This window comes from Apteryx mantelli, chromosome 13, assembly GCF_036417845.1.
Source record: "Apteryx mantelli isolate bAptMan1 chromosome 13, bAptMan1.hap1, whole genome shotgun sequence".
NCBI lineage: Eukaryota > Metazoa > Chordata > Aves > Apterygiformes > Apterygidae > Apteryx > Apteryx mantelli.
In genome coordinates this window covers 12,824,464-12,846,945 of record NC_089990.1, presented here as the reverse complement: position 1 = coordinate 12,846,945, position 22,482 = coordinate 12,824,464, and the positions used below count along the sequence as shown (strand labels likewise).

At 38.0% G+C, this 22,482-nt stretch overlaps 1 protein-coding gene across 3 annotated transcripts in view; it reads right to left on the bottom strand.

Annotated features, from left to right (window-relative positions):
* The window catches only part of HDX (highly divergent homeobox), a 53,241-nt gene that overhangs the window by 8,373 nt on the left and 22,386 nt on the right, over positions 1 to 22,482 (bottom strand). For all 3 annotated transcript variants that reach the window (XM_067303979.1, XM_013946317.2, XM_013946315.2), the window contains 3 exons: positions 9,647 to 9,793; positions 3,620 to 3,827; positions 137 to 216 (listed from right to left, as the gene is read on the bottom strand). In XM_067303979.1, coding sequence (XP_067160080.1) covers positions 137 to 216; positions 3,620 to 3,827; positions 9,647 to 9,793 — 435 coding nt within the window. The remainder of the gene's footprint in view (positions 1 to 136; positions 217 to 3,619; positions 3,828 to 9,646; positions 9,794 to 22,482) is intronic.

Genomic DNA, 22,482 nt, shown 5'->3' with positions numbered 1-22,482 from the left:
TCTTGTAGTACTCAAGCAATAAGGAAGGACTCAGCACACTCAACTGAAGCTTTCATCTAGTGAAAAACACTAGTGCTGGACAACAACATCAACAATTAAGGAGGTCATATAACTAGAACAGGAAAAGCATACACACCACATTATCAGTAGATACTGGATTCTGGTCATCTTCTTTGTGATCAATTTCTTCATTTTGAAGAGTATCACTTGTCTCTTCTGCAGAAATAAATTAGTTTTTCAGATTTCATTCAAATTTCATGCTTGAGGAACATTACTAGTCTTTTCCACTAAATATGTCACGTCTGCTATATACAAAAGCAAAGTCATATCATCAGTGTCTATTCATAAAAAAAAATACTGCATATCTTAATAAATGAGACATCACATCACCAGTATTTCAGGCCAAACTTGGGACAATCATAACTTGGAAAGACAGAAAAAAAAAAGTCTATCAGTTACTCTCGTGCAACTTGCACTAAGACTTTCCTATTTTTAGATTCAGGTTGAAATATTCAAAGGAAATGAAGAGTTTCACACCAGACCTACCTAGAACTTTTCTGATTAAACACATTCGCATTCAAAATCTCTACTGCCTTGGTTTCAAGCCATATTTTGCCTCATTTAATTGGAAAGAAGGATTTTTTTTTTCTTCAGTAAATTCTTACATGAAAAATCCAGCTTGCCCTGTAATTATAGGCTACGTACCAGAATCCCACCTCCTCCTTGTAGGCACTGAATACTTTTGAACAGAAAACTGATCAAGCAGATAATTATTTTATTCTTGTATGGCAAAATGTTTCCTCCTAGTGAATCTAATCTCGTCCCTTACATGTATCAGCAAAGCACACACTTGAAAACCCAGCAGATCTTATTGCTAAATCTCAGCCATAAGTGCTAGACAATTCCATTATCCCTGAACTACGGCCAATATGAAAAATGAGAAAGGTATGCGTATTGATTCCTGTAATTAAGTACATTTCTGAGATTTACTTCAATTCTCTACATTTAGAATACTGTCAAGAAGAAAGTGGTTGACAGAAATAGCAAAACAAGAAATAAACCAAAACACAAAGACAGTTATGATTAAAAATTTCAACGGTGTTAATAACAGCTAGGCTATTAATTGGAAACACTACTTTCTGTAGTATATTCTGCAGAGGGCAGAGCTTGCATAAAAAGGGACAAGCGGTCAAGCTGCCATACCTAAAGAGGAAAGGAGGTACAGTGAATGGGCAGTAGCTGTTCAGGTAGGTTACTAAAAGAGAGGGCAGATAATGGTGCAGGTGGGTGCCTCTTCCAAACACAGAAGCAGCAGGATTTAACTGGAGTTATCCAACATTTGCAAAGCATGGGTAACATTTGGGTCAGACTAGCTATACAGAGAATTTTATCATTTTAAATAACTTTTCTGTCTATTAAATACCTCTAACTGAACAAACTTTATCTGAAGTAGTTTCAAATAAATTTAAACTGTACTGGCTGCAACTTCAGAAGAAAGTTTCTGCTAGTACCAAAAGCAAATGGGTCCAAAAGGGAGAACTGTAATAACAGGCAGCAATACAAGACCACATCATTCCACTCAGAGGAATGAAAGTCATCTAAGAAGCACACTCAAGTGAAACCAAAACAGCATCTAAACCACCAATCCCTCTGTAACCTTGAGATTTACCATTTCATTCATTTGACTATTGAATCCAACTCCCTACAGCACTTTAAACTCTTTAAATACTCATCCTCAGCTAATATACACTGGCACAGCTACAGTGGCCTCCACAGAGCTGTATCCATTTATACAAACTATGGATTCAATTAACATAAAAAAGGCAAGCTAATATTACTAGAGAAACTTAATGCTCAACTTCGCATCAGACTACAGCTTTTTTAATTTATGCACTACTTTTAAAAAGCAGCTGCCATCAACACTTCCTCTCTAGTTAGGTGACTAAGAATATCTTTTTCTGTCTCTTAGAGTTTGGTGGGTTCTTTCATTAGGACCAACAGTTATAGTTCTCAAAGATTACAAACAGCCACATTTCCATGACTGAATAGTAAACATGATTGTTGGTGGAAGTGTTTTCCAGGAAGTTCAAAATCAACTGAGCTGAACTTCCACTGGACTGTGGAAGTTAACAGAAACAATTCTTCTGTTAGAATAAAGAATGAAAGAGGCATTCTTGGACACTCAGGAAACCTATAGTCTTTTTGCACTTGCTTAAACTTTGATTATAATCATCTACTCATAGTCTTACAGCTCTATCCTATTTTAAGAAAGCCTAGTTCAATAAATGTGGTGTTATTTGTCACTTTAAGCTGCAGAGAATTCAGATTCTTCCCCCAGCACCATCTTCTTTTAGACAGATCTTATTAAATCAGTTCCTTCCACACCTCGGGCAAATCAGGGACTCTCAGATTCTGCATCTCACTTGGCTTTCAATCATTTGACCCATTTCTTTATCATCTTTTTCCCTATACAGTAGAATCTGACAAAGCTATCACAAATTCATTTTCAGCAATTCTCCATTTTTCTAGTTCTTTCCTTAAAGTTGTTCAAACAAATGACAAGATCAAGTCTGGCATGCTATGCTGAAATAGCATGCACTAGGTCAGACTTTCTTTTAGTTTAGAGAGCAAAGGCTTTATTGATCTCTTCTAATCAGAAGCACTGGGAGCAATTAGTTGAGCTTGTGAAGCTAGTGAAATGTGCAGAGTGGCAGTTCATCTGCCTTAGGCCCAGAGTACTAACGTAGAAAAAGAGAGAGAGAGAGAGAGAGAGAGAGAGAGAGAGAGGCTGATTTAATTTGGCCATGCAGTTCTGTTAGGTGGAGTACAAGGGAATTAAGGTCAAGACACTTATCACTCAAGATCATGAACTGTATTGAGAACACACACGCACCCTGTGTGTGCAGTTCTGAGGCTTTCCGAGCAGTCCACTGCTACAGACTTTGATCTTTTCTACTGTTTTATTTGCTTGTCAAAGACCACATACACATCTCAAACAGCTTAATGGCTGTAAGTTCTACTGGGTTCTGACACACTGTGAAGCTGTTCTAGTGTGACACCAGGTTTCAGCTAACATATCTTCTGAATACGTCTGATCAGCATGGGTTTCGTATCATGAAAACTGCAACTACACAGCTCTGGCCAGCCCAAAGCAAGCAGGTTCTGTCACATTAGTGCTTATTTAGACAAAAAATTTTGATATGATTAGGCTAATGGGAATAGATTTTCAAGCTGAGTACAACTGGCAAGTTAACTAAGAGCATGTTTTAAACCTGGTTTCCTAGGGAAATGAGGTTTACACATTTGTACTTTCTGTCCATCTGTCAGTTGTACCAACAAATTGTGAACTTGTCAACCAGCTTCTGATGAATCTAGCAGAAACAGAGGTTTTTACAATGCAAAGTTTCTGCAAACTTTCTGATAACAAACCAACATATTTCATATAGAAAGAGGTAGAAAAGAAAGACCAAACTGTACCTTCAGCATGGCCAAGACAGATAATTTGCAACTGTCAGACACACTTTCAGACATTGTTGAATGTGTACAACAGAGAATCCAAAGCATGCAAACTGCAAAAAAGTAAAAATATAGGCACAGTAGTAACTGCATTTTCAAATACCTTGTGAGCTTCCTTCAGATAAGCAGATTGATACTTCATCATTCCTATCATTATCATCCCCCACTTCAGCAGCAGTTTCCTCTCCTGGATTAAGTGCTGATTTAGAAACAAATTCAGATTGATCAGAGAAATCAGCAGGACCTCCTCTAGGGGGTGGGACCTCAATCCCCATTAAACGATATTTCCGTCTTCGATTCCCAATCCACGTCTTGTAAGAGAAATAAACATGAATGATATCAGAAACTATAACAAAAGCAACAGGCCCACAACCAAGTGAAATTAGCATATCTATACTATAAGAACAAGAGTGTAGCCAGCAGCTCAAGGCAGGTGATTATTCCCCTGTATTTGACACTCATGAGGCTGCTTCCTGGAATACTATGTCCAGTTTCAGTCCTCTAATACAGGGGAAGAGGGAAGGTTAAGAGGCTGTAAAGCAAAAGGAAAAGAAGCAACAGTCACAAGTTGCAGCAAGGGAAATTCTGACTGGAATTAAGTTCAAAAAAAAAAGGCACACTTCACAGTGAGGGTAGTTAAGCATTAGAACAGTTTGTCCACAGAAGTTGTGGAAGCTCCAGCTTTGGAGATACGCAGAATTTTACTCAACAAGGTTGGACTAGATGACCTTGTGAGGTCCCTCCCAGCCTATTCTCTGAATTTAATGTAAAATCTTTAATCCAGGCTCTCCCCCTCTATGACTTCCACTACATAACTAAAACATCCAGCAACCCACACAGTCAACCTGTTCTAGGATTTCCTAGAGCACAAATTGTCTGAGGTGGTAGCTTTACATCACTCCACTTTGCAGAGGAAATGTAACTTGGGAGAAATAAGGAAGTTCAGAGCAATATTATCCTTCAGTCCTCTTTGGATGGAAGATGAGTCTTTAAGAAGTATTGCTTGCAGTAAGGTGTAAGAGCATACTGTAAACAGTGGTGAGAGATAGAACAGGTCCAGGATCAAGGAATTTGGAAAGTCATTCATGGTCAGATGGGTATTGACGCTTTAAGTTCATTTTACATCAGCAAAACTGACACTCTTTGCAAAAAAGAAAAAGTTACATTCAAAATTCTCCAAGCAGAGCTGTGTAACTGGCAATTGACTTCCTTTCTTTAATGAATTATAAAGAAAAACCTATGCTAAGAATTATTAAAGCTGAAAAATAGAGTTTAACATAAAGGACTAAGAGTTGTCTGCAACTCTTCACCTCTTTACTCTCTCTTCCCATGCATTACTCAGAGTCTTTTGACCTCTTGTCCAATTTCTATTCTACTCAACAGCTCTTGTCCCCAAACACTTTGTTCCATAGAAGCCAGTTCTTCACTGGCATCCAAAAAAATCTTTCTCAGAGCCAGGAATCAATTTCTTTTCCCTCTCTTAATTTCCAGCCTTCTTGATCAGGCTCTCCACCCCCCCGCCCCCTCCACAACATCAAAAACACCAATAGAAGAATCACTAAAAGTAAAAGTGGGACCTTTCTCCTTGTTCCAAGACCTGACCACATACTGGCCCAGGAATGATAACTGTGCAGTTTGTCCATATAAACTAGAACCATATACAGTATACTTGATTGCTGTGATGATTACAGACATGATTAATGCATGCATAGCATGGCCATTTACTAGGTTCTGAAGTGTGCTAAGTGCTAGAATTTGTGGATCACTAAAAATCAAAGATATCTCTAGAAAGCATGGCCAACTTGCTATTTTTGAAAGCATATGATCAGGACACAGTAAAATGCACATTCCTATCACAAGGTCTCCAGTCCAGTAGAGTTTACCAAACGCACTACAATATTCTAGGAAATTTTTCTTTAGAAATGTACAAGACAACACTACTTCTGGCCTTACTTCAGAAATACCTGCAATTCTCCTCCTCCCCATTCCACTTCCTCTAAATACAGTTCTGACAGATGAATTGCATGGAAGAGGTTAGTACAAAAGATTAAGATTTTGTTTATATCTTATCAAATAGATATTTTAAGAAATATTAACAGCAGTCCCAGCTATTAAAGATAGTTTCATGCTGTGCCAACCTTGAAAAAGGAAAAGAAAAAAATGTTTAAGCCAAACAAACTGGCTTTTTTGCCAGTTAAAAGAGGACATGCTTAACACTATTTTTGGCAAAACATTTTTGTTGGATGATATTTGCTTTTCCAGCAATCTGAATTTTCCCAAGAGCTAAGCAGGGATTTTTGAACATTATATACCATGGGGGGGGGGGGGGGGCACCACACAAGTAGCCTCTTCCAGACTTGTGTTCCTTTTTTTCAAACAGTATATTGCCATTCTTTGGATTTCTCATAATTTTATAGTGACAATAAAGCGCTAAGAACTCTAGGAGCAAATCTGCTTCATTTTTATTAAAAGAAATTCAGCAAAAACATTGAGGGACCTGGACAAGGTAGACCTTACTTGTATTTTTACATAGCCTTTAAAGCAGAAAAGAAGTCTCTCATTCAACATAGTGAATGTGTCATATAAGATTCATACGTATACTTTTTATAGCATCACAAACTAAAATGGGAAAGAAAAGTTTTAAGCTTCCATATAGTATACACCATACTTTATAGTGAATTTTCTGGAGCAGTACAATGATAGACGTAAGAGCAAGTAAATAGACAAATTAGTATTTCCCTGTAGGAAAATAACTAAATAATTCTAATGATATCCCTAGAATTTTACCTCCTTAAAAATATCAAGCAACGTCCATAAAGTACACATGATCAGACTCATTGAAGCTACTTATACCAGCTAGTAATGAACTCAGCAGCAATTTCCCCAGCTTCAACTAAACAGATGATCAGCAACAGTTAGGGATGAAAGGCTGGAGTCCAGGCAGAAAGAGCCAGCTGATAACTGCCCTGAGGCAGCTTGTAAGTAAGTGGACTGGCAAGGAGCCACTTAAAAAGCATGATTACAGCTCTCCAGATACTGAGGTTAGGGTGTCAACTTGCAAGAAAGATTCTAGGTTGCAACCTTCAGAAATACTGCTTAAGGGGAAAAATAAAGATTGAATATCTAGAGTTATTTTTTCAATGACTCTCTCCATCATAACTTGCATCTAGACTAGGCCTAGAGCCCCCAACAGCAAGAGTCATTAATCAGCTGTGAAAAATGAGTGGCCATTCTGCTGCAACTGATTGATTTGTTAATGAACTCAGACTTCAGCACTACCTTAAATATTCCAACTTTTGTCTGACAAGTTGCAGGAAAAAAAAAGGATATGCCTCTAGCCTGTGGATAGGCTGGTTAGGAGTAGCACTGCATCTCTTCTGTATAAAAGCTTTATGCTTTATTAAAAAAATATATATATATATATTTTTTTTTCTGAGGAGCTTGATAGTTGTCACCCTGTCCTCAAATAACTAATTTCTCACTGAAGGCTATTGCACCTTTCAGACACTCTTTTGGTATGAACGAATAAAATTAGTCAAGAGAAGAAAACAAGTTTTAAGTAACTACAAAAAAAGCCCCCAAAACATAATCAGCAATAACTATAATGCAAATACATGAAATATTTCAAGTTTAATGAAATATTGGCCAGAGTTCACATATTTAAAAGTGACAGTCTTCTTTCTTTTTTCTTCCCTCTTTTTATGTCTCGGGAACACATAAAAGACACCTGGGGGCGGAAATGTGCATGATGTGCAACCAGCAGCGACTTTGCAAATCCGCTCTCCTACTACAAGTATCAAAGCCATGGAACAAAATGCCCTGTTCGACCTTAAAAGATCAAATTCAGTGGAACTGTTCATGGTGGTAAACATCCTTCTTTGAGATAGGAAAACAGATTTGATGTATTCTTTGTACTAGAGACCTTGCAAGGAAGTATGAGATCATAAAGATAAGTCTTTGTACTTTTGGAAAAGCAACACTTGTCTGTACAAATCATGAATTTTCATTAAAAAGCTATGATGAGAAGAATGGGGAAGTATACTGAATTGAATTAAAAACAAGTGATTTAGTATGTATAAATATCTATGTAAAACAGTTATATATTTTGTTACATCACAAATGGAGCAACAGGTGCTAGTTGTACACTGTCTGGAATTCGAAGTACAGTAGAATATACATAAAGGCAGCACGTATTGAAAGTGGAGAAATTCTTCCCCCAGTGTCCCTTTGGTCCAACTCTTTTGGCTGAGCATACAGTATAGGGCAGAAATGCTCTGTGGTTCACTAAGGCCTCACTGCTGACTGCATCACGGCTGTGTCCTGACTCCTTATTAGAAAGGGACCATGCCACACGCTAATATCCAGACATAATGGTTTCCTTCCAAAGGATATCCAAGTTGTCAGGTAAGGAGAAAAGCATAATATGGTGTGCCTATCTAGATCTCAAGATGAATTCAGGACAGATAATGTAGAGCACATTATGGAAAATATCTTTCCCACAGCTGGGACATGCACAACGTGTCTTAGAGACAAGTCAACAGGAAGCACTGAAGAATACACGTGCAGTGTAGCATAAATTCAGCCTTTACACACCAAAAAGATAGCGTAGTATGGTGCAGGACCAACCTCCAACCTAGTTCTCTCTAATTTTTCCAAGTCTGTCACACAGAGGACTCAGAAGCAGAAGTAGGACAGATGCTGACACCACCACCAGTTACTATAAAGAAAAAACATGCATGCGTGTGAATTCTATTAGAGATCATGCCACGGAGTCTTAGGGAGTTCATTTGAGTCTAATACAAACTGGACATCTGCCCTGAAGAAAAAAGCATTTCAAGCAGATACTTGAAAGGTGTTTATAGAACTTCATACTGTCATCCTGTATGTAACATCCAGTAAGGATGTTCTTAAAGGAACAAATTAAGGGAAGCCAAGCACTGGTGTCAGTCTTACTGAATAAAGTATTATATATAACTGTAAACAGCCTCACCCTTCAGAAAACAAATTGAAGAGCTTGGAAAATACGGAGAAACTTTGTTATCTACATGGAAAAGAATAATTCTTTTCAGCCTCCAGAAAAGTGCAATTTCATTTTTCTGTAATTCACACCTGCTTAGGAAAACAAACAAGTAAATAGCCAAATTACTGTTTACTAGTGAAACTAACTTTGGTGCCATTTTAATATACCATCTCCCCAAAAAGATCTCCACAAAAGGAGAATTTAAAATAAGGGCTCCCAGTTCCACTTTCATAGTAGTGGAAAAAGAGGTGGAAAAAGAGGAAAAAGGTTGAAAGGACTAGTCACAATTGTCATTTCCATTATGGTGGGAAAGTAAGACACTAAAAACATCTTTCAGAAACACAGATTATCCTGACTGCAAAGACGGTCAGACTATTTACTGAGGAATGGAAGCACTCCAAATGAATGAGACACCCATAGTTTTAGAGAGACAGTATATGCCTGGTAACTGTGCATACAGTGGCTACAAGGGACACTGTACCAAACTTCCCAACCTCTGGAAGAGATGATGTGAAATGGTTCTAAGGAATCACATTATCTATATCAGTCCTATATCACCCTAATGGAATCCTTCATCAACACCACTTGTATGGACTATCAAGTTTCAGTGACCCAGCATCCTTCACAGTATCTTTTGCCCTCTGTCACATCACCACTTGGCTTCAAGACAGCATCTGAAAATATTATTTTCCTATTTTGGAACATTCTTTCACGTTTACAGTTATTTTTCCCCTATAAGCATTAATGAAACATATTTTCCCTGTACCTTTAGAAGGGCTTTGTATCTTGATCATAACAAACAACAGCATTTTTCAGTGTTCTAGGATACCCCTAAAAAATTTAACTCTTTTATTTAAAATCTTATTCCAGTCTAAAGAGAATGTCAGATAGCTCGTAGTGCTACTCCGGTTGCTGATCAATAAGACTCTTACCTGAGGGCTTTTTTCTATATATAGACTGCAGAAAGAGCAAGACAGCACTTCCCAACATGGTCATTCATTATGTAATACATGAAATCTATTTCAAGCTTCCTCATGAAATTTTTAAAGGCTTTCATCTGTCCTATTTTTGCTTCTGCGACAAGATAGGGGAAGACTCTAGATTTCTTACCCGCACTATTTCACAGTCAACATTTAATTCTGCAGCAACAGCTTCAATTTTCTCTCTGCAGACTGAGCCCAGGCTGGTCATGCCATTGTCCCAGTATTTCTTTAGGGTAGCTAAGTCTCGGTCACTAAACTGTGTGCGGTCCTGTAACTGTAAGATAAAAGAAATTACTGTTAGATTAAAAAATTTTCAGCTTATACTGCCCATTTCATTCCCAGAGGTCTTGCATACAGTAAGACACATATGTTATGCTGTCTCCTTGGCTTCTCTTCTCTTTTAACTTTCCCTTAAGAATTTTTTTTTTTTAAGTTTGTTTTTTATCCAGGCCAGTAGAGAGTTCTCTGGGATTTGCTTTAAAGGCAACGGCAGTGCTAAAGCAAGTTTAAAGCACTTCAGCTTTGTTTCAGCTCCACTTGACTTTTTAATTTGTTTTATCTCACTCTATATGGCTTACTGAAAATAACTTTTTTCTTCTTGTGCTGTTTACTCTCTCCACCCAATTTATGAATATTATTCCTTAAGGCTTTTCAAGTTTCTCACCCTCCCCACCTAAAGTTCTTTTATCTTACTGCAAACTACAATACATGCATAATTCAAAGGATTCTGAGTTCCCAAAGGGAATGCTTTAATGTTTATTTGGTAAGTTTCAGAGTTTAAATTGGTTCCACTCTTTATTTGTGAGTTCCCCTTACTCTATGTGCATATTTATCAAGATATGGTGGTAGATTACAGATATAAGCAGTAACACTGACAAACAAATCCTAGACTTCCTACCACTTCTTGAACTGGTATGGGTACATAGTACAACATGTTGCAAGCGTATCATTCTGCCAATAGAGCTTACAAGCAGAGTAGCTTTTAGCTCAATGATCTTAATTAAAGCTTCCTGTTTCTTTGTGAAAACCCATATTTGTCATCTCTCCTGCTGTTAGGAGTCCATAAATGCAAACAAATTTAATGTTTGCATTAGTAAGGAGTAACAACATTTTGTTGTTGTGAGCCAATTTTGTTATTATTTCAGCTGCTGAAGTTTTATAAAAACTAACCATGATTTCAGTATCTAAAATCTGGGTTTGCTCATTTAAAAACTGTTAAGTTAGAATGAAGTTACTTTAACAATGGACTAAAAATTTCACAGAACTAGAACCATTTGACAATCTCATATGGTTATCAATGCTAATCTTCAGGATATGGCAATCTTTGCAGTTTTCTTTTTAAAATCACTATTTCTCAAAATATTAGAAGCATTTGAGCCTCTGATATACTAACGCAAAACAGAGGTGTAGCTATAGTTATAGCGGCGGCTATAGTTTCAGACACTGAAGTACAGAATTATAGCAGCTGTCTCCATAGTGCCCATCCAGAAGCTGACATCTTACGCAGGCAGCGCTGCACACCAGGAGCTAATCTGCAGAGTGAAACAGCTGGTGCCGAGACCAGTGCCCACCCCGTACATGTTACTTCAGGCTCACTCTTGTCCAGTCCTACAGACTAAGCACCTATTAGCAGTTGCAGCACACTAAATGCACTCCCAGCTGGGACACTGCAGTTTAATTTCATTTAAAAGGAATTCAGTTAATACATTTCAAGGCTGATCTATGAGGAGAATCAAAGCGCAATAAGCGGAATTCAAGAGCACATTGCTGCACAGAACTAAATCACTACTGCAGATTCACCTTTAGAGGATACTATTTTTCGTATACACCTGACCTGAGCTCTTCTTTCCCACAAGTCACTTAAAGAATGACAGCATAGTCATCTCCTGAGTCACTGCAGCAATATCGCCTTTTATGGCTGTTGGCAAAACAAATTTTAACTTCTGAAAACACCTGGAAGAGCTTCTTGTTCCAACTGCACGGAGCAGGCAGGGACAGCAAGGTGCAACCAAGAACTGAAGAAAGGGAAGGTAGAAAGGAATGTGACAGCAAAACTCAAAGTACAAGGAGAAACAAGTCATTCTGGTCTTTCCAACCTCCCTGAATGGGCAGGGAGCTCATGACAACCTCACCTTCTAAAATATACTGAGCTTCAAAATAAATAAATATATAACACTTGCTGTTGGTTCTGGAGTTTTCATAGATAACACTGCTGCAACATCTGTCACTCGAACATTCAGCATGATTATTATTTTTCAGGAAAATAAAACAGAAATTTTCTACATATTTAATAGGCCTAGCTTAAAGAAAGCCCCTGGAACATGCCATGTAGATTAGCCCACCCCAGCGGAGTGGTAAAATGACAGAAGCTAAAGCAAGTCTGCCTAAGTGTTCCTTCATATACAAGGGAGTAACTCCAGTTAGTCCAAGCTGTCTTCTCAAATACAGTTGCAGCAGCTAAATTAGAACAGGAAGAGGGGAAAAAAAGGGGGGGGGGTGTCCAGACTGCTGGAGTAAGACTTCAGATTTCAGCTTGCTACATGGTTTTGCATAATTATCTAAGAAAATGCTTCTCCTACAGAAATAGTACAGGGCAATAATAGCCTCATTACTAAAAGGCTACAAAGATACATATCAGAATAGGCACAACTGAAGGACCTGCTTCCTTCAGGATGCAAGCCTTCCCTCACTTAACACCCCAATGTGCAACTGCACCAAACACCCTCAACCACTTACGTAACAGAAGTTTAATTTGGCAAGGAGATGAAACAGGAAAAAGGCATGTGAAGTCAGACAAAAGACATACAGTAACTGACAAATCTAGTTACCAAGCGGATGGTATTTTGGGAAGGGTACAGAGACTGCTTAACTTTTACTTACTAAGTTTAAGGATTTTAAGTGAGGAATGCTGTATTTAGCAATCTGACCTGCTTTACAAAGCATTCTTGTAGTATATTAAAAATGTGAAAAGTTTAAGCAGGAAATCTTAAGCTTTTAATCCCTTGCTTAATTGGTAACAGAACTCTTCCTCTCTAGCACTTAAGCACCAAAACAGTGATTTAAGACAAATTCTTAAAATATTCTCATCTTTTTAAAAAAACACCAAAAATAAAATGATGAATGTATTGATGATAGGTACATTTCTCACCTGACATTCTAAAAATGCAATTCCTGCTACATCACAGAGCTGGGCAAGTCAATTTAAAAACTGCCAAAATGCCTTGAGCAGAATGCTCAATTCAGTGGCAAGACCAAAGGAAGAGCAGGGAAACTGAAGTGAGAGAAAATTTCTGCATTACTTACCAGGGGTCAGAGTGGCCTAATACTTTCCTATCATCTGGTTTTCAAATAGTTTACTTATAAAGCCATTATCATATCTTTTTTATCTTATATGAATATATATTGATTCTGATAGTCTACCACAACTGTTTTGATAAAACTCTTACTAGGTAAATCAATATTCAATGGTTTTCACCCCACAACTGCTATATAATGTTGCTAAAAGAACAGGCTTGGGGAGTCAGTCTCAGTCAGTTTAGATCAGAGGAGACATCTTAAAGTTATGGAAAATATTCTGTAGCTACATTTCAAAAGAGGGCTTTTGTAGCCACTTACTGCAGAAATGGAGAAAAAACTTAAAACTTTTGTTTTACTTCCTTGTCAAAAATAATACCTAGTGTTTAAGATGACAATAGGCATTTTGCTTTTTTGTTGCAGTTACTGTCACGTCCTTTCACTTGTTCTGGAAGGGCTTGTGCAGCAGTACATTAATCATGCTGATACTGATTGTAGGTCAGAGAAGGAAATGGAGAATCTGAGATAGGAAACAAAGTTAAAAGCTATAATGAAAAATCACTTCCCTCTAAGGGTTGAGGAGAACAGCCTTACTATGATGCCTGTTTGAATTTACACTAGCAAGCTCAGTGTATTCTCTAGTTATTACTTCTCATCCCTTTTAACTACTATACTTTTGAGATCATATCTTATTTCTGCCATTCTTCCCACCAAGATTAGCACATAGTAACCTACTAATCACAGACAAGCAGGTAGGAATTGAGCCCCCTTTGGAAAACCAAAAATGCTGTCTTCAGATAGGTACATTTTGGCAGCATAGATAATGACTTTAATACAGATAGCCAGTCCTTGTAGGAATGAAAAGCAGAATGTATCAGGTTACTGGACTTGAAATTTTATCATTTCACAAAAACAAAGCTTCTAGACATTTAAGGGCTCAGATTCACAAACAAGTTGCTAAGAGGGTAACAGGTTACTATGTATTAAATGAACCATACTTGCTCACAGTAGATATAAGTTGCATTACCCTATCTCACAGAAGTCAGGGAATATGGTTAAGCTACACTGTTTTCACTTGCTACACCACCAGAAGGTGATCAGTCTCAACTCTTATGCTCGCTAAATGTAAAGAACACTTCACACTGTCCAAAATTTAAATCCAGACCAACTACCTTCATATGTGCCCTTTCATAAATTTCTTGGAGAAATCACAAACACCATTCAGTAACATTATCATCCCCTTGACCAAGATTATATATAAATTTGACTCCTGTATTATAAGTTGCTCAAAAAATCATGTATTGCTCTGGCACTGGTCAATGTCTTTTGTGAGACAGTAAACGGTAGAATTTCTACATGAACATAAAACCTCATGTCTATCAATTTAGTTAATAAAACTACCCTTCTTTGGGATCATCAGAGGAATTGAGAAAACAAACAAAAAAATCTTACAAATATAACACTGATGGTTAATGCTTCATATAGAATGGGGGGGGGGGGGAATGAAAAGCTTTATATGACAATGCTTTTCATGCCTCAAGACAAGCCAGCATTTCAGTTCTTATTTTTACTTCATTATAGCAAATAAAGTCTATGAATACAAATCTCATTTCCTCTCTTCAGATCCACTACTAACTGATTTGAGACTTGGCTTTATCCTCCAGAGAATTAACTGTTTGATGAATACTTTACGTTTATCAGTTCTGTTGACCATATTTTGAAAAACAGAAGCTTCTTCCAGCAGAAAATAGTCTATCAAAGCACAATGAAAAGCAAACCTTGTGAGCAAACTGAATCAGCAGTTCTGCCAAGCTCAGGGTTAAACCCTGCTTATCCCCTGACCTCTCAAGTGTAATAACAACATTCTTATAAGAGATGACCTAGTTTATTATAGACATTCCTGGCACTTTGCCAAGCACCTCATAATACCCACTGTGCATGCAGTATTTGTGGTGCAAATCTAGTGTCTATAATTGGTATGAGTAATTACATTTCAGTGGAGTGTCCTTATCCTGTCTTTTATTACGGCTTCCTTTTTTAGATCATTTTTTAATGCATCAATAGAAAATGCGGCAGGCCACACACAAAAATTTTCAGAATTTTCAGATTAATAATAAAAGGTGTATTTTAAAATGAAGTAACTACAGCTTCAGTATAAATGACTGCTGCATTTATGTTGTGGTAATCTGGGCACTGTATGCTGTGACATATGGGAAGTTGTGTTTGCTTAAAATGCAATGAAATCATATATTAAATAAATCAACTGACTAGGTTCACTTCTGAAGCTCTAGTGAACCATACTGAGGTAATGGCTATTTCTAGCACAACCATCTGCTTAAGTTGTTTGTTCTGGTCTTCCATACAAAGCTTGTATATTCGCATTACCTTGCTACTCAGTGACAGCCTCCTTCATTCAGATGCATACGTCAAACATAGGGAGACATTAAGAAGTGGTGATACCATTTCTGATAGAAACTTCATGAAGTTGTTTAATAAGTATGAAACGTGTGCCAGAGCACCTGACATAATGAAAGGCTTCTCACCAGAACTATAGCTTCTTTCAGGAATAATGTGGAGTTTATTTATGATGGCTGTGAGCAAGGTAATCTTAAATCAAAATAAAATCTCTCGCAACAAATTTTAGTCTCTACCCTTGAGAAACTCTATTGTGTAGAATTAGCAAGAAAACTCACAGACTAATACTGTTTTAGCACATTTTAAAGGTTTTCTCAAGTTTACTAAAAAGTACAATAGGATGAACAGTGATTCTTCCCTCCAATGCTCTCTAGCAGCCTCCAAAAATCTTATGAATCACAGGCACCTTCTACTTTCTACTCTAAATCTCTCTCATAAACATGTCCAGTCCAACCTCCTTTAGAGCCGATCTAAAAAGCATTTCACTTCCGCAGCAAAAAGTTCCACAGTGTCATTGTACCTCATCTGAAGAGCCACTTGCTTTGTTTTGAGCCCACTAGCTTCGTTTGCTGCCCGTTCATATACTGGAAACAAATGAGTCCCTCTTTGTCTTCTCTACACCTTTCATAATTTTGAAGACCTCCATTACGCTCCTCCATTCCCTCCCAGTCATCTGTTTTCAAGTCTGAAGAGAGACAGCCTATTTAGCTGTTCACTATTTGCTATTCCATGCCTTTGGTCATTGTTACTGCTTCTCTATTGTATTTTGGGAGGAATGGGAAGATCAGAAGTGTACACAGCATTCAAGATACAAAGAAATCCTAGATTTTCTACAATGTTATAATATATATGCTATAATGTTATTTTGTTTTGTTTCCTGTTTCCTTATGATGCCAGTATTTAACTCTGAACTTTGACACTACAGAATGTATAACTGACATTTTCAGAGGAGTATCAGTTAATACTCAAAGTTCTTATAAATAAGTGGTAATAGTCAATTCTGAATAAATAAAAGTTCCTCCTTTCCCATCTGTATCATTTAATATTAATTATTCTTAGTCTTATTTCTTATTTCTTGATTTCATTGCCTAATATCCATGTGAGGTCCCTTACTGCTTAGTAAACTTCATACCTTCTTGTCCAATGATTAATATAGTTTACTTCTTTATCAGAAGGACTAGTCAGTCTTCAGTAATATACATTACTTAAGCATATAAAATTTGCAATTATTACTTTATTTCACCCCCAGTGTCTGAAGTTCTGTGTATTTCCTCAACACTATCAGCATATTTAACCCCATAAATACTATGTCAGGTTAGACATTCCTCCAGTTTGAAGGTTTTAACCTCAGGTTTCACCACTGCCACAAAGCTGCCGACCATTTCAGTGATATCCAATCTCGTGTCACAGTAAAGCACAGAGGCAATCCTGCTGCTTTTGCTAGCTGCTAACATGCAAAGTACAGTACAGTTACCCATGCAAGAACAGTAAGTTAGAAGTACCCTTGAAAGAACCATACTTCCTGCAGACAGGTACTTCCAGCCTGTAAATCCACAAAGACTCCCATCTCCCCGATCATTAGAAAGAAAACGTCATTGACACAGCATTCTGTGAGGAGCCGCAGCAGAAGACAGGCTTACTGTCCTTTCAACAACATGAGTGTGTAATTACGTAGCCATTCTGTACTGGAACTGACCCAGAGTGGCCTGATAACTAGAATATTTACCTTTTAGCCAGCCAAAGCAAGCAGAGAAACACAGATTCTCTAGCTGGATCCTCCATGAAGTCACCATCTCCAGAAATTCATCAAAATAGCCAATGCTTAACCAGCAGTATGACGTAACATCAAAAAGCAAACATTTAGGACAGAAAGCCTCTACTTATTTCAGGTTTTTTTCCCCCCCAAACATACACATGTTGAACAGAGGCTAGAGAACCCAAGTCGAAGCTCTAGGCAGATTCAACTAACCTACCTAGGGTCAGAGGTTTCAACAAAGTGGAGATGCATACTATTCAGAAAGGTATCAAAGCTGTCGCTATAACATAATGTTTTTTGGGGGAGGAAAAGAGGAATACAGGACAAGCCCCCTTGTGAGGTCCTTCACTGAGGGCAGCCTCCCTTTGAAACTTCACAACAACTAGCCTGGCAGTAACATAAAGAACAGCATTCCTTTCATTTAAAATCCCACCCAAAATACACATGCTACATACCATGTGATTTTTACTGTGTCTTTTTCTGAAGAATGATGGGCTGAAACAGTTCTAAGATCTGAATCTGCTGGCTTCCTGATATTGTATTTCAGACTTGATATTAAGACCACTACAACTACCTTGAATTAGAAATTAAAAACTTCCCAAACCCCACCACCTCCCAAAAAGCCAAAAGCTTACCTAGACTCAACACCTATGTGACAAAACTTATTCATAGCTAGCATACTAAGTTATAGTATGCCTGTCATGTTTGATCAGCAGTGGTGTACCATAAATACTAACCACTCTGCCTGAGACATGAGATGACTTAAGCACAGTTAGTACACTTCAAGATTTCTGAGGACAAAAATTAAGATTTTCATCCTTTTAATTCTTTTCAGTCAGTCTGCTCATTGCCACTTCTGAAACCTTGCTATCCTTCCACCACCTTATAAAAAAACAAAAACCAATGTATCCATAAAGGGTAATGCATTTTACATGCACCATGACAGAATACAAAATTCCACAATTTCCAAGTACATTCTCCTGAAGAACTGGAAGGGTGACACTTCTAGACTAATATTCATTAACAGTCAGAAATATATCATCTTACAGCATCGCTGAGCAGACTAGCAAGGAGTTCTACAGAATTGCACAGCTTTTATTTGTCTCCTGATGCAGTTGAAGGACAGGGCAAGGAAAACAAAACATCAAGGCAAAAAGATTAAAAATTCAGAGCATCTAAAAAACAATCTTCCCCATTTCAAACAAAATAGAGATTAGTCTTTTTGCTGTTGGAATGGCAGTAATTGCCATAATCACAGTTCTACAACTGCCTCCATTCAATTTCTGTTCCTTCATGTTCATTCTTCAAAAAAATTTCTCATTTGAAACTGAAGGATGTGAGAGAGAAGGGTTTTTTTTTTTTTGTATTTTTTTTTTTTCCAAATACCTGTGTGCATACACCCGTTTTAGGCTGCCAAAGTGCCTCCAAAGTGCATCCGATCTTTTGGCTTTCTCCTAACAAAAAGAGGGGTCAAAAAGTGCATCATATACAGTCAATATATTCAACAATATTCATATCTTGTCTGGATGCATCAGGATTCAAATTTGGATTCAAAGCCCTATCAGCATATTTGTTGATTCTGACCTCTAAATTTTGCCTAAGCCTTAGCCTCCTAGGTCACAGGAACAGTCTGTGCTATTACAAGCAAGCACATCTTTAGAAATCAGATAGTAGAAAACTGTTTCTTCTCCAAGTACTACACCTAAATACCTGTCAACATTCTAACTTCCTGTTCCACTACAAAACATTTTCTAAGTAACATTTAGGAGCCTTAAATGTTTATTAGTCTAAAGGCTACCTGTAATCTCTACTAAGTTTAGAAAACACGGACTGTTTGTTGGCAGGAGGGATAGCAGGGAAGAGTGAAGCATTTTATCAGGATCACTTTACCCATGGCTGTCACAGTGTAAACTTTAAACCTCATGACTTGATCCGAGCAGCTCTAAACATGGTCAGTTCAACACATTTTTAATTACATAGTGTCGGGCTATTTAACAACAGAAAATTAACATAAAGTTAATTAGTCAAGGATAGCAAATAACAACCTCTACATAACAGTATTTCCCAGACCAGATTTACAGTTATTTCCAAGATGTATTGCTTTGGTCAATGCATTCTGCTGCTTTCTAGAGCTTTTTTGGAAAGTAAAATCTATTCACGTGTTTTTTCAAGCTTAGAGTTTACAGAAGCCAACTTTACTTTTCCCTTTAGCAAAGCCTGTTATTCAAAAGTAGGTGAGGAGAACATAAGAGTAACGCATTTTGTTACAACTGCCCCATCCAACTCCTGTGATGTTTAAGGTTCTTAAATATTATTTCAAGTACTTCTAAAAACTATTAGACTCCTCATATAGCACTATGGGCATAGTCTGACAAACTGCGATTTTCTGGCAGCAATGCCAGCTGAAACTGTCTGTAACCACCTCTGCTCATTCCTGTTTTTGCATCACCATCTAAGTCCCCCTACCCCCCTCACTACAACTGTTCATATGGCTGCATGACAAGCCATATGGTTCACTCTTGAGTTAACCCAGCAAGATGTTCCCCATTTTAAGAACTGACTATTTTCAGCTTGGACCATTTTCCCAATCTGGCCTCTTTCCTGATCATCTATACTAGCACAGATGATGTGACAGTGCCGAGACAGGAGCTTCTTAAACATTTTTCTTAGTGGCAGTATTGGCTATCAAATTCTAGCCTAAAGTAGCAACACAAACTTTATACACCTGAACACTGTCTTTATGGAAACTTTCTGTTGGAACAGCAGTACTAACTAGAGAACAGGTGTGAACTACCCTAATATTCCATTAAAGCATTACTTAAAATCAAGTTTGAGATTAAAGCTCGTTGTTCCACAAGGAGGTGTGGTTGGAACTTGAGCGATGCTGACATTCAGTACAGTAACCAGTCATGTTTTGGTCAACTGGTTCTGAGTCTAGAAGTACATCATGTTTGTACATGACAACTTCACATCTCAAACCAGTGTTAATTTGAAATGGCAAAAAAGACGACAGATATGTTGAATCGTATCCAAAACACCAGACATTAGAGACCCTACCAAAAAAGCTAAGATATGTTGATAAAAACATTAAGTTGAAAAAATATTCTACATATGGAAACAGATATTGTCAAACTGAACTGTATTAACCAATGGTTTTTGTGTTTTGTTGTTTAAAAAAAAAAAAAAGACAGACATGGGAGTGAAGGACTAAAGAAAAAAAATCCTTAATTTAACTGTCATTTCTGGTTATGCAAATGAACAGGCATTCCCATATCCTTGAAGATTTTAACTTATCCTAGAAATCCCTTCTATGCTTTGCATCAGGTATCTAACATGATGATCATTCCTGTACAACCTACCCAGTGCTATAAAACGTGGGAGAACACCATGTTGCTCTATGAGAGAGGAAGTCACTTACTAAAAAGTGCACATGCTTTTCCAGAAAGCTCTCCCTCGCTATGTTCATCTGGCATATAAAGTCATCCGAGACCAGGACTACACCAACAGACAAGCATGGGTCTCAACTGAGCCACATGTTTGGCCACAATGTTCTTCTCTTCATCCTCTCAACTGCTCCTGGACTCCAGCTTAGCAACTTACCCTGTTGATTCATGCTAACTCTGCATTTAGACCACATAGGGCTTACTCCTTTGAAGCAAATACAGAAAGTTTAGAGATATTAGCTGACATTGATGACCCAATTTAGTATTTAAAAGCACGAAGGGTAATGGCTCCAAGCACATTTCCCAAGTTTAAAATGCCATGCAAGTCTTCCTCTTCCCCGTGAACAAACTATCTGCTCTCACATCCTATCTTCCCATTAACATTTCCCTGGCCACCTATAAAAACCTACTCCTCTCAGTACCAATCCACTATAAACCACAAAACACCCAGTTCCTTGACTACACTGTAGTTAAAAACTCCAAGCACGGCCTTGCTTACCCTCTACACAGATGCAACTATGTAGAAGTCAGATGTCCAGATATAACTGTCAGATAAGGGTAAATATTATCCTCAGAAGTAATTTATCTAGGGCTCCTGATAAAAAGATAGGGTCCTTTCTGTTCTACATAGCAACAGATATCCACCATTTGCGATTCACACTGTGCCGTGAGGACAGCTGCTTCAAAATACTATCCATTGCCCATAGTGTAACCTCCATATCCATAACAAACTCCCTGTAGCAGCTTCTGCAATTGTTTACATCGGCATTTCCCAGTAGGGTGCATTCTCACATACTGATGTAAGAAGTAATCGGTAGAGCAAAAAAAGAAGGGGGAAGGGAAACAGTTGCATACTAACTTCCTAAACATAAAATCAGTCTGGTGCTGCATCCAGGCTGGCAGAGGAGTAAGAGAAGTAAAAAGGGAAGGGGATGAATGGTAGAATTCACTCATGCAGGGACTTCAGGGCAAAATGGCTTGAAAAGCAGTAGTTAACACTGAAAAACAGGTGATTAAGTTATGGTTTAGGGAGAGAGGTAATACTAACGCAGCTACTGATGCTAATGGAAAAGCCTTCCATTAACTTCAGCGTCTGAACATCTGAAGCTCAAGCTAGGGAAGTGTGAAGTCGTAATGCTTACCCTCAAAATAAGAGTGGGTGTACAGCGTGCTGTGGGGAAAAAGAGCTATATTTGAAATGCCAGAAGAAAGTGGAACCACCAACCATCCCCCAGGAGACACTACTCCTGCAGAGATTTCACTTGTAAACAGGGAGCAGACTGGCACACTAACTTCCCCTACTAGAGAAGATATCAGTCAGCTGAATCTGTAGCTCAAAAGGAGGTAAAATGTCTTTTCTTGTTCAGAATTGCGGCATCAGCTGCAATAAAGAGGTGCTCCTGTGCCTTCCCAAGCTTCAAAGAATTCCATCCCCACATACACTTTCTCTCATCCCTTCTCCACCATAAACACACTTTAAGTACTGTTCAGGTCCAAGTGTCCTAATGACTTGAAGTCCATGCAAATGTTTGGTGACTCATTAGTTGGCATACAGAGAAAAGTAAAAACTGATTGGAAAAGTGTAATATGGTCAGTCATTTTTCAACACTGAAAATTATTTGCATTTAATTCTGTCCAAGAGGAACATAAAGCATCACAAAGTCTGAACAACAGCAGAAGAACTTAAAAATTCTGTTTGGAATAATTTGTCATTGGCTTACATACTGTTAAAGTTTAACATGTCCTGCCTAAACACTATACATTGATAATAAGAACTGGAGAGAAGTCAGAAGATTTGGGCACTTGGGTGCTGTTCTTAATATCTTGCATTTGAGGGCTCTGGGCTAGACCAGGACAGATTCTGCTGTGCCTGGCTGCAAACAGAGCCTCAGCAAGAACTCTGCTTTTATCCACCAGCCTGTACTCATGCTGGGCAGAGGTGGAAGGCACCTAGGGCATATAGGGACATTTTGAGACTATGGTTTCCTAATAAAGAGCAACAATTTAACAACTCGCAGCTACTTCTTGTTGCCCCACTTTCTTCATTGCTCCCAA